Source organism: Vigna unguiculata, chromosome 3 (assembly GCF_037176805.1).
Source record: "Vigna unguiculata cultivar grain cowpea cultivar isolate G323 ecotype 2 chromosome 3, ASM3717680v1, whole genome shotgun sequence".
Lineage (NCBI taxonomy): Eukaryota > Viridiplantae > Streptophyta > Magnoliopsida > Fabales > Fabaceae > Vigna > Vigna unguiculata.
The window spans coordinates 15,648,083-15,663,654 of NC_140794.1; the positions used below are offsets into that span (position 1 = coordinate 15,648,083).

Below are 15,572 nucleotides of genomic sequence, written 5' to 3' on the forward strand. Positions count from 1 at the left end.
AAGAAAAACATGAAATAATGACTGATTTAGTCATTAACCCATATCAGTCACTATTGTTTGTCATTGGTGGTAGTAATTGATTTATTGTCTGAATCAGTGATTAAATTAGTGACCGATTCAATGATTGAATCGGTACTTGATTTAGTGACCAATTTAATTACTAATTTATTTGTAATTTAATGACAAATGTTTTGGTCACTAATGATATTTCTATTTAATTTTAACCACTTCAAACATAATTTAATAATTAGTTCTTTAAGGTATTTTTTTATCATACCTTAATTATACATTTGATTTCCTTTGTGCAATTTCTTTCAATATCTCTCAAATTATTTCTAAAACACACATTTGTTAGTTTTTTAATATTTTTATTTATTGTTTATTTTCATCATGTAGAATAATATTTCGATATATTCTATCTAATTATTTGTTATTTTATAACTCATTATTAATTATACTATAATTTTTTTACTTTAATTGTATAAATAACTTTTATTTACTACAATATAAAAATTTAATGTAATTGCTATGAATATTTATTTGTCACTATCCAACATATATTGAAGTTCAAAAGATACAAAATCTATGTCAAAATTTTATTATTATGTTTATTATTTGTTCTTTGTGTCATTTTGATCAAGTGATGTATTATAATTTTTATTAGTGTATAAAAAAGATATTTATTAGAATTTAAAAAATTGAAGTAAACAAACATTTAAAATATATTTTAATTTGAATATTTGTTTCCTTTTATATTTTTTTGAAATATTTTTTAATTTTATCAATTAAGTTTCATCAATGTTGTAGTTTGCAAATTTAATAAATGTTTTGGTTGTCATGAAATTTTATTTGATATTCTAATCTAAAATGTAGACAATTATAATTTATTTCAAAGTATTTGATATGGAAAAAACAATCATCCTCCTAATATTGAATATTTGATAATATTATGTTTTCTTTACCGTAATTTTTTTTTCTTTTATAAAAATTAATATTGAAATAGTTAGAACATGGGTACGGGTATGGGTACGAGATTATACCCGTTACCCGGTGGGGATGAGGATGAGACAAAAATTTGATATCCGTTGGGTTTAGGTATGGGGATGTGGATGATTTTTTTATGTGGGGATGAATATGGAATAGCGAAACCCGTCCCCGCCCCGTTGCCATCCCTAGTTTTACATCGATCTTTGTCCTCTAAAATAGTTAAAACTAAAATCCATTAAAAATTAGATGTAAACAAGTTAAAATGTGTAAATGAGTGATTAAACACTACTTTAGATTTTGATTCTTACACTTTGTGAAAGAAAATTATACCTTTTACATCTAATATTGGTGAACATACAAAATTAAACTTTTCATAGAGTTCATAACTCAAAACCCATGAGAGGTAATAAGAGAAGAACAAGCATGAAATCATGATGATGGACCTTATAGTGGGCCTTAGACTTATTGTGAGCCTCGTTAGTGGAGTATTGTGCATAAAATCTCCCCAAGAACATGTCCCCATAACTCTTCGTGTCATAGTATTGGCACTCGTCGTTGTAGCTTAGCTCATTGGTGCATCGGTGCTGCCAACCTCAAAATTCCCTCCCGTGGCAGCCAGTCCGATGTCACAGCTCCCCAATAAAGTTGTGCTAGGAACTAATGACTTTAGTCAAAATAGAAATAACAAAGAAGTCGTGCCCACCTGGCACAACTTACTTATAATTGTATTATTTTTTTAAATTGTCCATTTCTATAAAATTAGTGTCATTTCACCGTTTAGGTAAATTTACCTTTTTTATTCTATAGACAATGCTAATGTGTTGATGTCAAGTATATCAAGATAACATCGTGAGTTAATTACTGCATTCAAAGTATTGTCGCTCTGGAGTTTAATGGTTCCACCATAATTTTATCCTTTAAAAGTATCTCAAAGAGTTAAAATGGAATGTGTCTTTGATCTTGACTCTTGAGTAAGGTGGATCTATTGGATGTACCGGATCTATTTGTTGTCTCATAAAATAAAGTGCAAAGTGACAATCCATGCAATTAAAGTGTAGCCCCAACGGAGTGATGCAAGGCCCTAACTTATTCATGATCTTATAAATACCCATGCTCACTATCTATTGCAAAGAAAATAAAAATATGTATAAATATGCAAATTTTAAGTTTCAACACACCATCCCATAGATCAGTCACATCATCTTCATACATTCTTAGCACCGAAGTATCCTGAAGCGCCCACGAAAATGGTCCATTAACAGCTACTCCTACATCCTTTCAATGCACATTTTGTTTAATGTTATCGTTGACGTTGCTCGGTTCCCCGCTTTCTCCTCTGTATTGATACAGTTGGTCTCAAACGTTTAGCAAGTTGAGAATAACTATCCCTAGTCCTAGTCATAGTAATCCACAAAAGTAACTAATAAAGGATAATAAACAATCCAATCTAGATTAATTAATTTGAAATTGCACTCTAGATTTTTTAATCTAATAATAGTTCCGGATTCTTCAATCCAAAAGTCTGCTATAAATTGGCTAATCCATATTATTATAGATAATATCCAATATTGGCTTATGGATAGGTGATATCCCAAATAGCTTTCCGGATTACCCACTTTTGAATAGCATACCCAAAAACTATTACCTATATCTATCTTCCAAATTGATCACTTTGGAATATATTTCCAGATTTCTCATTCTGAATCAATAATGTAGAACATAAGAACAAGGGAAAAGGTTACCTCTTAGATGATGATCCACCAATGAAGGACGACAGCGGTTGCAGTGGTGGAATGGAAGCTCCTTGGCAGCGGCGGAAGGCTCTTTGTGGACTGGAAGGTGTAGAGGATATGGAAGTATGGAGGTGCACCACTATGTGAATATTAGATGAGTAGGGATTGGCTTTTAACTTTTACTTAAGGGCGTTTTAGTCATTTCATGCCCCCCATCGGGTGCGAGAAGAAAGCCAACTGTGAATTTTGGCTGATTAACGATCCATGACCCAAATAGACCAATGAAATTGCAACTTCCAAAGCCATGTGAACGTAACTCTTGATTCCCTCTGCTTTGACCACTGCACATGCCATTTTGAGGGACTATTGACTAATATGAAATAACAACAGTACGATTAGTTGGCCAAAAATAATCATTTAGCTATCAATGCAGTTCAGGTAATTGTACTTGATAACCAACAATAGCTAACATCAGAGGTTAGAAGCCACCACTAATCAATATCCTTTATTGAAATTTGACCATAAAGTATCCCTTTAAACTTTATGTCTCACTTATGATTGTGGAAATTATGATATGAAAGCCCTAAGTATGTATTGCAGTAAGGATGTGATAGAAACTAGCAAGAACTTAGTCCCTCTTACCTGTAAGCTACGCAACATCATGAACAACAATCTCAAACGGAAATCAAGGGTAACTATTACCAATAATCTCCACAAGAGCATGTACCATTTTTGAAATGGTGAAACCTGCTAGAATCTCGCACAATAATTTCTAAATTTTTTATCTCTGATATGTACTTGATGGCAACATGACAATCACTGCAAACCCGCAAGTTTTTCATCACTCTTATTGGCACTCCCGCTGGGGTGCTCATTAAAGCGAAAGCAATTGCCAATTTCTCACTATGGTGCCTCAAGTTGTGTTCTTTTTCCTCGTTGTCCATGTCATGCAAAACAGAGTTAGTATCAGGTACATAGCCCCGCTTCTTCATTTCTGAAGTTAATTGTTCCAGGTACTGATTAATTTCCAGATGTTTTGGGTGGCATTCACCACCCATATGAAACTGGTGAACCTGATTCTTCACTTCTACCCAACTTACGCCTGGTTCTTTCTTCACCATCTTGTCTTTCATGGCTCTCCTTACCTCAGAAACATTTTGCCATCTCTTAGCTGAAGAATAAATGTTGGCAAGTAGAACATATGAAGCAGAATCTTGTGGATCAATCGCAAGAACTTCTGCAGCAACTCTTCTTCCAATTTCAGCATTCTTGTGGAGTTTACACGCAGATAATAATGTCTTCCATATAATTGCGTCTGCTTTTACAGGCATGGATCGTATCATGGCCTCTGCCTCCTCCAAACAGCCAGACCTGCCTAGTAGGTCAACCACACAAGTATAATGTTCTAGTCTAGCCTTGAGTCCATACTTTTTCACCATCATATCAAAGAAATCAAGTCCTTTGTCCTTCATTCCGCAATGGCTACAAGCATAAAGCAAGCTCAAGAAAGTGACCTCGTTTACTGGCAGATTTTCTTGTTCCATTTGATTGAAAAGTTTGATGGCTTCTTCTCCTTGACCATGAAATCCATAAGCAGCAATCATTGAACTCCATAACACAACATCTCGCTCTTTGCATTCCAGAAAAGATTTGAAAGACTCTTGCAAACATCCACATCTAGAGTACATACTAACCAATGAACTAACTACCGAAACTTCATAACTAGCTCCTGCTTTGATTGCTTCAGCATGAATTTGCTTCCCTTGACCAAGGATAGCTAACTCCGAACACGAGCTGATCACACTCACAAAAGTAATCTTGTCTGGTCTAAAACCTGCCTTTTTCATCATACAATATTGATCCAGAACTCCCTCAAAGGATCCCTTTTGAGCTTTTCCAGCCATAAGTGTATTCCAAGCAACCAAATTGTAATCCGGCATCCAATTGATAACTCTCTCCCCATCGTCCATGCTGCTAGCTTTCATATACATATGAGCTAAAGAGCATCCAACAACCAAATTAAACTCAAACCCACATTTCATAACATAGGCATGAACCTGTTGGCCAGCAAACAAAGCTCCTAGATGAGCACATCCCCTGAGCACGCTACCCAAAGAGTACTCATCTGGCATTAACCCTAATTCATTCATTCTCGAAAAGAAGACTAAAGACTCCTCATTTATTTCAAACTTGGCCAAACCCGTTACCATGGCGTTCCACGTGGCAATATTTCTCTCAGGCATTTCATCAAACAGGTTCCTGGCACTCTCGATGTCGCCCATTTCAAGATAGGCCTTGATCATAATGTTACATGACATGATGTTCCTCCTAGGCATTCGATCAAACAAAGCAACAGCGGCTCTAAGCTCCCCAAATTTTGAGTAGAGATTGAGGAGATGGTTGGAAATGAACTTGTCTGAGGAACAGCCAGAAGTTAATATCAAAGAGTGAAGCTGCTTCCCCAAAGAAACAGACTTTAACCCAATGCACGCTTGGAGGAGGTTTGAGAACAAATGGGGTTCTGCCCATATCTCTGATACAAAGCTTTCAAAAGCTTCTCTTACGTGCCCTCTTGAACACAAGGTAGCAAATTGTTCTTTTGCCATCCGAAAAGTGGTCATTTTGCAAGTGGGTTTTTGGAGAAGCCAGAGATTGCAATTTCGAAAAGGAAAACTGGTGGGCGCAAAAGCACACACACGCAAGAAACTGGTACGAGAAAAACCAAACTTGACCATGCATGAAACATGGACTAAGGAATGTGAATGTTTAATGTTCTCTCATTAACCATTACAATAAGAAGAATAAAGATCGGTTTAATTACTCCGATGTTACTTATTTTGGTACAAGTGTATTAATGTGGTATCTAATTTTTAAAAAATGTTAATTGTATCCCAATTTTTAAAAAAGTGATTCAATTAGATTCTTTTCAGACGGAGTTAATTACCGCTTCAATTAGATCCCTTTCAAACGGAGTTGACTAACGCGGTTAACGACGTGCCACGTCGATGTTTTTTTTATTTTTCTTTTAAATTTTTTTAAATTTTTAATTTAATTTAATTTATTTTTATTTTTTAAAATTTGTGAAAAAAAATTTAAAAATGCCACGTGTCAGGTACTTGTGTGTGACACGTGGCATTGTTAGTGTCACGTGGCATTGCAATGCCACATGTCAGTGTCACTATTAGATGTCATGGTGTTGATTTCGATTTAGTCCTCATATATGTCTTTTTGTTTCAATTTAGTACTTATGTGTGTCTGATTCAATTTTGTCCCAACTTTTTTAATAATTAAAATATTTTTGTAATCCATTTTTATAAGATTAAAACTAATTAAGTATAAATATTTTTACAAAATTAAGTACTAATATTTATATTGTTTTTCTCAATTTCAGACCAAATTTATTATTTGTATAAATGTTTTACTAATATTTTTTATTAAAAATGATTTTTTAACATATTACTTTATTAATTACTTTTTTATTAAGTACTTGTTAGAATATGTGGTTCTCATTCAATTCCTAATACCACACGTTACTTAAGCACTAATTATTAATCATTACTCTGCTTAAGTTTTGAATACTCTTAATATGACCTATTTACTGCTTAAGTTTTGAAGGCTCTTCATATGGCCTATTTACTGGTTTAGTTTTGAAGACTCTTCATATGGCCTATTTACTAGTTCAGTTTTGAAGACTCTTCATATGACCTATTTATTAGTGCAGTTTCTGAAGACTCTTCATATGGCTTATTGACTGGTTCAATTTTGAAGCCTATAAATAACATCTCCATGACTTGAAGAAAAATATAGAAAAACATTTACAGAGACACACTTTGTAATATACACCTGAGTGTATTTTGGTAAGGATTCTTGTTCTCATTCAAGAGCTTTGTACTCTTTTTTTCATAGTGGAACTTTGTTCATTATCGTCCTGTGATTTTTCCTCTTACATTCAAAAGAGGTTTTCCACATAAATCCTTGGGTGTTATTTTTCTTGCTCTTTCACTTACTTTTTTTTAATTTTCAATTGTCACGATCTTGTGCTTCCGTATGCTACGATACCATAACAGTACTTATGTTTTGTTAATTATTATGATTTTTCCAAAATAGAATAATACTGTCTCTTACTAATTTTAAACCAAAATTTCTATTTGTATGAATGTTATGCTAATATTTTTTTATTAAAAATGACTTAATAAAATGGCTTTTACCACTAAATTGTAATATAAATATCAAATACTTAATTTTTGTAAAAAAATTATACTTAATTACTTTTAATTTTTATAAAAAATGGATTTTAATTATTAAAAAAAGTTAGGTCAAAATTGAATAAGATACACATAAGTAGGTACTAAATTGAAACAAAAAAACATATATGAGGATTAAATCGAAATCAACACAATGACATCTGATAGTGACACCGACACGTGGCATTGCAATGCCATGTGGCACTGACAATGCCACATGGCACTGACAATGCCACGTGTCACACAAGGGACCTGACACGTGGCATTTTTTTAATTTCTTTTTCAAAAAAATTAAAAAATAAAAATAAAAATAAAAAAGTTAAAAAAATTTATAAAAAAATAAAAAAAAACCACAGATTGACACGTGGCACGTCGTTAACGGCATTAGTCAACTCCGTCTAAAAGGGACCTAAATGAAGCACTTTTTCAAAAGTTAGGATACAATTGATACTTTTTTAAAACCGGGTACCAGATTGACACACATGTACCAAAGTGGGTACCATCTAAGTAATTAAACCATAAAAATTTGTATACAAACCGATAGAACTAATTATAAATTCTAAATGGATTTATATGGATCGGTATGGAAATTACTAGTATGGAAATATACATGAATGTTATTCTAATTCTTCATTTTTCTTTTATAATATTTTATTTTCAAATTAGGCACAAAAATAATTAACTTTTACAAACTTAGTTTTCTGAAAGATTTTCAATTTTAATATAGAAGTAAAATGTAAAGTTCATGTGTTATACATAAGGATGTCAAATGGGTAGGATACGAGTAGTACTACCCCGTACCCATATCCATATTTGTGCGGGTATTCGTTATTGTTGGTATCGCGCAGCAAAATGTTTAATAGTTTGGACAAAAACCAAGAGGGGGGGTGAATTGGTTTTAAGTAATAAAATTAATACTTTAAAATTTTTCCAAAATTTATCAATTAAATCAAGTATTAATTTCTTTAAACACAATAATAGATGAAATAAAGAGATAGAGAAGAAGATTGAACACAAGTATTTATACTGGTTCGGATCAAAAGACCCTACGTCCCGTTGTTAATCTCTCAAAAACGAGATTAACTAAATCACTAACAAATAACAGATTTACAATCAGATAGTAAAAGAGTAAGGAAAGAAAACACCTCTATTGAACACACAAGAGATGAACACCTTTCTCTGAATCACACAGAGAACCTTGACTTTAGCTTTCCTAGCAACAGCAGCAACACTCAATCTCCTAGAACACTTATCAGGAAAGGTTATCACTCTACCCACACTAGGTTTTTCAAAGCTTCTATTGAGAACACTCATAGAACTCTCTTGCAGTCACAACACTAGCACTCTAGCTTCTCAAAAAGGTAAGTGAGAAGTAACTCTGAGGTTCCTTAAATAGGGGTTCCAAAAATTAGGTCAAAAAGCTGAACAGTCGCGCCCAACTGACCAGGATAATCGATTATCATTAGTGATAATCGATTATTCCAGTGTGGTTTATGAAAAACAAATTTTTGAACAGATAATCGATTATCAGAGGTGATAATCGATTATTCCAGTGCTTTCTTGAAAAAAATGGTTCAGCTCAGGATAATCGATTATCCTAAGTGATAATCGATTATCACTTTGATTTTTCTAGAAATACCATAATTTTCTTGTACAATATTGATTCTAACAAATCTAATTACACTTTACAAGATAACTTTAAACACAACAACACATGTTCTTCATATTGACTTCCAGATGGCTTTTAGGCTTCTTTTATCATCATCAAAATCTTGCTTCAGCATTTAGACTTGTATTGCTTTTTGCCAACAATCTCCCCCTTTTTGATGATGATCAAAACAATATGTTTAAAGTATCTGCAATCAAAATATCTTACAAGTAGATTTGTTAGTAGCACTGTTTGGTTTAAACTTTTAAACTTTTTCTCCCCCTTTTTTGATCATATGAAAAAAAAGTTTTAATAGAGAAGCTCCCCCTCAATTTGACAATGGTAAAGAATAACAAAAAATAGACTTTTATTAAGAAATAATAAAACTGGAAAACATATTACAATAGCAATAAAAAATAACTATGATGTAGACCTTTAAAAGTCTTGACTCATGTCATCACCTTCATCATATTTATCAAACTTATGTTCTAAATTAGAAATCCTAGAATCTAGGCCTCTAATTAAGCCAGTGACTTCTTCATGTCGGTGAGTGGAGAGAAGAAAGAATTCTTCAAGCCTCTGGTTTAGGTTTAAAATGTGATCCTCTAAAGAAGAGGATGAGCCACCAACACCACTGGATGATCCAATATTTGTGTCAACAGGAGGAATAAGAGCAGTGGGAGGATTCTCTTCTTCTTCATTGTCCGAGGAAGGCATATCATCCTTGTGAATGTAGGTATTCCCAATAGGAATAAATTTCATCTGCTTCAGGGAGTTTTCTGCAATTTTGTTTGCCTCAGTGGTTTTATGAGATTGTTCATCAGAGACATTTACCCCTTTGTACTCACAAATACGAGAGATGAGCAAGGAATACGGGAGTGGATATTGAGGCAATCTCTTGACTTTGAGCATGGTGTCAAGAATGATGCTTGGCCAATGGATAGGAATGTGGTTGAGCATAGCATATATGATCATAAGATCTACTTCACTGCACTGTGCGTGATTTGTACCGCGTGGACATAAAATCCAAACAATGAGATAGTGAAATAGACGCTCATCAACTTTGAGAGGTCCTGCTAGCAATTGGTGGCCTATTTCTTGTTTCGGGCGTTGCATAAAAGATCTATAAGCGAATATTCTGTTGAACCCTTCAATGCCAGTAGTGAGGATTGGAGATGTGCCATCATGAATGGGAAATTGAGCAACATTTTCCCAAATATCATCATCCAGAATAATGTCAACACCTTTCACCTTTGTAAAACCCACTCTATCTCTGAATTTGTAATTGAAGTAGAAGGCTCGTACCAAATCGGGGTAGTAGGTGCCTCATATCTCTGTGAAGAATTTGACCCTTTGTTCAGCAAGAAAAATAGGAATTGTGAAATGGCAATTGACAAACCATTGAGACTGGATGAATTTCAGAGTGATGAGGGGCTTGTCTTTCCACAATGTGATGAATTCAGATCTTCTATCTTCATCTGAAATCCATCCTTCAATGGAGGCAGTCCTAGGTGCAGTTGAGGGTTGAGAGGCACGAGATGTAGTCCTTCTGCGGGTAGGAATCTTCCTACGATAGGGTTCAGCCATGGTTGAGGTAAAGGAGAGGGAAGCTTTGAGAGTTTTTGAGAAAATGAGAGGTTCTTGAGTTTTGAATGAGAGAAAAGAGTGTTATAGCGACCAAAATGGCTAGTATTTATAGAGAAGAGTCTCCAACGGCCATATACACGCATTTTAATGCAAATCTAGCTGTTGCAACGACTAGTTTTTAAATTTATTTGGTTCAACGACGTGTAATAATCGATTATCAGAAGGTGATAATCGATTATTGTTTCAAAAACTGGGTAAAATGTGAATCCTGACGAGCTGATAATCGATTATCCTTAGTGATAATAGAGTATTCCATAGAGTTTTGATTTTTGGCTCAGAATTAAGGATAATCGATTATTTCCCCAAATAATCGAGTATTCCAGATTGTTTTTTGAATTCTTAAGGGTGGCTAATAATCGATTATTGACACTGATAATCGATTATTGACGCTATTTTTCGGTTTTTTAAGGGAATTGAGTTTTTGGCAATTTAAGAGATCTCTAATATGCCTAACTCTCTTCTTAGTTCATAAAATCTATCTTTAGCTAAAGGTTTGGTGAAGATATTAGCTAATTGATGCTTTGTATCTACATATTCTATTTCACAATTCCCTTTATTTATGTGATCTCTTAGGAAATGATGCCTTATTTCAATGTGCTTTGTCCTAGAGTGCATTATGGGATTTTTGGTTAAGTTAATAGCACTGGTATTATCACATTTCAGAGGTATATGATTTAGAAAGATATTATAGTCTTCTAATTATTGTTTCATCCAAAGAATTTGAGCACAACAGTTTCTAGCTGCTATGTATTCAGCCTCTGTAGTTGACAAAGTCACACAAGCTTGTTTCTTAGAGTACCAAGAGACTAATGAACTACCTAAGAGGTGACAAGTACCACTAGTACTTTTTCTATCTATTTTACAACCACTATAATCAGCATCTGAATAGCCTATCAAATTAGGAGATGCTCTTGAAGGATACCAAAGTCCAAAACATGCAGTTCCTTTTAAGTATTTTAAAATTCTTTTTACAGTAGTAAGATGTGATTCTTTTGGATTGGCTTGAAAACAAGCACACACATATACAGATTGCATAATGTCAGGCCTACTTGCAGTAAGATATAACAAAGAACCTATCATGCCTCTAAACATAGTCTGATTTACCTCTATTCATGATTCATCTTTGTCTAAGTAGCAGGAGGTTCCCATAGGAGTACTTGCTTCCTTAGTAGTATCCATTCCAAATTTCTTAAGTACTTCTTTACAGTACTTAGATTGAGAAATGAAGGTTCCATTTTCCATTTGCTTAATTTGTAGACCCAAAAAGAATGTCAATTCTCCCATCATTGACATTTCAAATTCTTCCTGCATTATGCTTGCAAAGCCTGGCAACTGGAGCATATGTCTCATCATAGTCTATACCTTCTTCTTGTCTGTATCCCTTTGCTACAAGTCTGGCTTTGTTTTTAGTGATGTTTCCATCTTCATCCAGCTTGTTTCTGAACACCCATTTTGTTCCTATGACTTGGTGTGAATCATCCCTAGGAATGAGTTCCCAAACTTCATTCCTTTCAAATTGATTCAGCTCTTCTTGCATTGCTATACACCATTGATCATCTTGAAGAGCTTCTTCTACACTTTTGGGTTCTATCTGTGAAACAAAAGCAACAGTCATACAGAAATTTGACATATTTCTAGTAACTACTCCCTTCGATATATCTCCAATGACATTTTCCAAAGACAATCCTCTAGGTGATTTCCAGCTTTTGGCAAGATCTTCAGGTTCATTCAATGGGTTCTCATTTAGGTATATCTCATCAAGAGCTTCCTTAAAATATTCTTCATCACTTGCATTTGTTTTATTTGACTCAAGAGGGTTCTCCTCAAGGTCCATAATTTCATCAAAAACAACATGCACAGATTCTTCCATATTCAAGGTTCTTCTATTGAAAATTCTATAGGCTTTACTAGTTAACGAATATCCTAGAAAAATAGCTTCATCGGCTTTAGAATCAAATTTACCCAAATTTTCTTTTCCGTTGTTTAGAACAAAGCATTTGCATCCAAATATTTTTAAATGTGCTACATTAGGCTTTCTTCCTTTAAACAATTCATAGGGGGTAATTTTTAAAATTGGTCTAATGAGCATTCTATTTAATACATAACAAGTTGTGCTCACAACATCAGCCCAAAAATATTTAGGCACATCATATTCAATCAACATTGTGCGAGCTAATTCTTCTAAAGATCTATTTTTCCTTTCTACAACTCCATTTTGTTGAGGAGTTCTAGGTGCAGAAAAATTGTGCATAATTCCGTTTTCTTCACAAAAGTTTTCAAACAATTCATTTTGAAATTCTCCACCATGACCACTTCTCAAAACTTTAATTTTCAAATCTTTTTCATTTTGAATTACTTTTGCAAATTTCTTAAAAGCTTTAAAGGCCTCACTTTTTAGTGTGAGAAAGAAGGTCCATGTATATCTTGAGTAATCATCAACAATAACAAGAGCATAATAATTTCCTCCAAAACTTTTTGTCCTTGAAGGACCGAACAAATCCATATACAAAAGTTCTAAAGGTTTTGATGTAGAAATCACATTTTTTGAATGAAATGAAGATTTTACTTGTTTTCCTTTTTGACATGCATCACATAGTTTATCTTTTTGAAACTTTATTTTTGGCAAACCAATTACTAATACTTTGGAAATCAGTTTGTTTAATTGTTGTATGTTAATATGAGCATCTCGTTTATGCCATAACCAAGGATTTTCTTCTTTAACAACCAAACAAGTTATATCACTAGATGATGCAGTATCAAGATCAATCAAGTAAATGTTATGGTGTCTCATACCTTTTAAGGTTACTTCTTTGGAGTCCTTTTGATGAATAGTGCAGTAGTCACTCTCAAATATTACTTTGAGTCCTTTATCACATAATTGGGTTATACTGAGAAGATTGTGCTTTAGTCCTTCTGTAACATCCCTAAGGATTATTACTTAAAATAAATAATTAAACTAAATAATTTAACAAAAAAAAGTCGTCGAAATAATAATCACAACGCGGTGAAATTTATTTATATTAAATAGCGTGTCAAAACTTATAACATAAATATCCGAGTGTTACAAGTTTCCAAAAGTTCATGGTTCATAATAAAACATAATAAATACACGAGGGAAAACCCTAGCTCTAACCCCATGCTAGCCCTCACTCCGCCATCTGTACATCCTCAGCACCACCTGTATCAACATCTGCTCCCGTGTAACGAATTACACGATCATCGCCACACACAAACAGAAAGGGTGAGTTGAGAAAAATAAAATAATAAGTATATAAAACACGAGATAAATCATATACCCATCTTATTCATTATAAAAAAATTCTTGGCCAAGACCTTAACCCCAAGACTCATTAGTCTTCAAATCATACAATTGGTTAGCCTTGGACTCAGGAACATGATGCTCACACGAACCTGCCCGTTCGTGGTCCTGCCTCTACGAACCTCCCCGCTCGTAGTCCTACTCTACGGACCTGCCCGCCCGTAGTCCAACACATGTGATCCATCAGCCCCCGTACCTCCCCGCACGTGGCATCTCTCAACGTGAGCACGGAACATACGAACCTACCTCGCTCGTATCCCCACGTGAGAGTAACAGAATATGAACCTCCCCGTTCATATCATCACATGTCAACCACCATCCATGAACCTATCCGCTCATGGTACAACATCTTCCCAATCCAAGCAAAACATCATTATCAGTTAAAAACAACACACACAACTTGTGACCTGATGCACGGCCGCCTGGCGCATCAGCCAGCACCGCCTGGCGAAACAGGCCCAGACCGCCGGGCGGTACATGCCCGCCGCCAGGCGCCAGCGCTCTTTCAGCGCCACTGTTTTTCCAACACCGCCTGGCGGAGCACATCGTTGCCGCCAGGCGCCACACGGTGCAGGGACATCTGACGCTACTCCAATCGCCTGGCGCACTCGCTCGTGCCGCCAGGCGCTACACCAGTGGTCTGCATACTGTCAATTTTCTCACACGGGTTTGAGTACATGGACTTATACCACTAATAACACCAAGAAACTCATGATCTCTTATTCCTCACCCTCAACTTAGTGTAATCTTTTCACACTACACATGATCCATGATCTTTAATTCACTTCCTAAGTGGCTCTAGACATAACTTGACCTTTAGCATCCATAATGTCACCCTCTCTAAAGATTTGTTTAGCTTAACATCACCATTGCTCCATCCAGCACCTTCACTACACCATAAATTTGGTATTTCTATACAATGTTACATAATCCAACATCATCCATCACCCACTTAAGTCACGAATGCTACCTAGAACAATAAGTCCTGATCACAGTTATCCAACCACATATGCAACAATATACTCCCAGAACCCAAATTGTTAAATACAATTACTCTTCCCTCTTCATTCCATAAACATACCTACCAACATACCGTATCGTATTCCCTTTTGCGTAAATTTTTATCCTTCTCCCAAAAGTACCCTTAGCCTATCAATCTTTCTCTCTTCACTCACCAACAGTTACGTATAATTCAAATACCACAACTCCCACACGGCCAACCACTCACTGCACTTAAACTGGGACTGCTCACGTCATTGCCTGGCGGCTAGCAAGGAGCCGCCAGGCGCTACACCAGAATCAGACCACAGTGTACGCGTTCCTGCTTCTCCTGTGAACCCCACTCACTCTACTTCCTTCCAATGACCAGCACACACTATAAATTCAATAATAACATGATTCCTTGATACTAATCCATCCCAAAATAGTATACTGATTTAATTAAGGCATCCCTAACCTCCAAATTCCAAGGAGTCGAATCACACCCTTGCGTAATTGAACTCTTAAGGGTTATAATCACAATCTAATTTATACCATCACAACGAAGTCATTCAAGTACAATTATACATTCAAATAGGACAAATGTCCCAATGGAACCTCAATACAAGGTAAAAGTCACAAAATCACGGCAAAACAGCGACAACCAAAATGCACCGCCTGGCAGAATTCAACCCACCACTAAGCGACTCATAACAAAACCCAGAAATAGGGTTACACTGACGTGCCGCCTGGCGGCACATACATGCCCGCCAGGCGGTTTCTGGGCGAGGACCTAGAATTTTCGTGGAACAGAGTCTGAGTGAAAGGGAAACTCATGGATTCATACAAACATCACATAACCAACCGAACACGAAGTAAAAACATAATAAGCAACTCCCCTAACCTGGAATTTCTTGCTAGCCACGAATTCTTGATGTATCTCCAATCCAAAAAGCTTCCTTAACCCTCTCTTGCGCGTCCACAATGTTTTCCAGCCACTCCACCCTCTTACAATC

General features: G+C 35.2%; 1 protein-coding gene across 1 annotated transcript; it reads right to left on the reverse strand.

Annotated features, from left to right (window-relative positions):
* Window positions 1-1,954: 1,954 nt before the first annotated feature.
* Window positions 1,955-5,490, reverse strand: LOC114176997 (pentatricopeptide (PPR) repeat protein). The gene is made up of 2 exons (XM_028062206.2): window positions 2,730-5,490; window positions 1,955-2,323 (listed from the first exon to the last, which is right to left on the reverse strand). Exon 1 carries the CDS (start codon window positions 5,453-5,455, stop codon window positions 3,419-3,421), a length of 2,037 nt encoding a protein of 678 aa, XP_027918007.2. The 5' UTR covers window positions 5,456-5,490; the 3' UTR covers window positions 1,955-2,323; window positions 2,730-3,418.
* Between the last annotated feature and the right edge of the window lie 10,082 nt (window positions 5,491-15,572).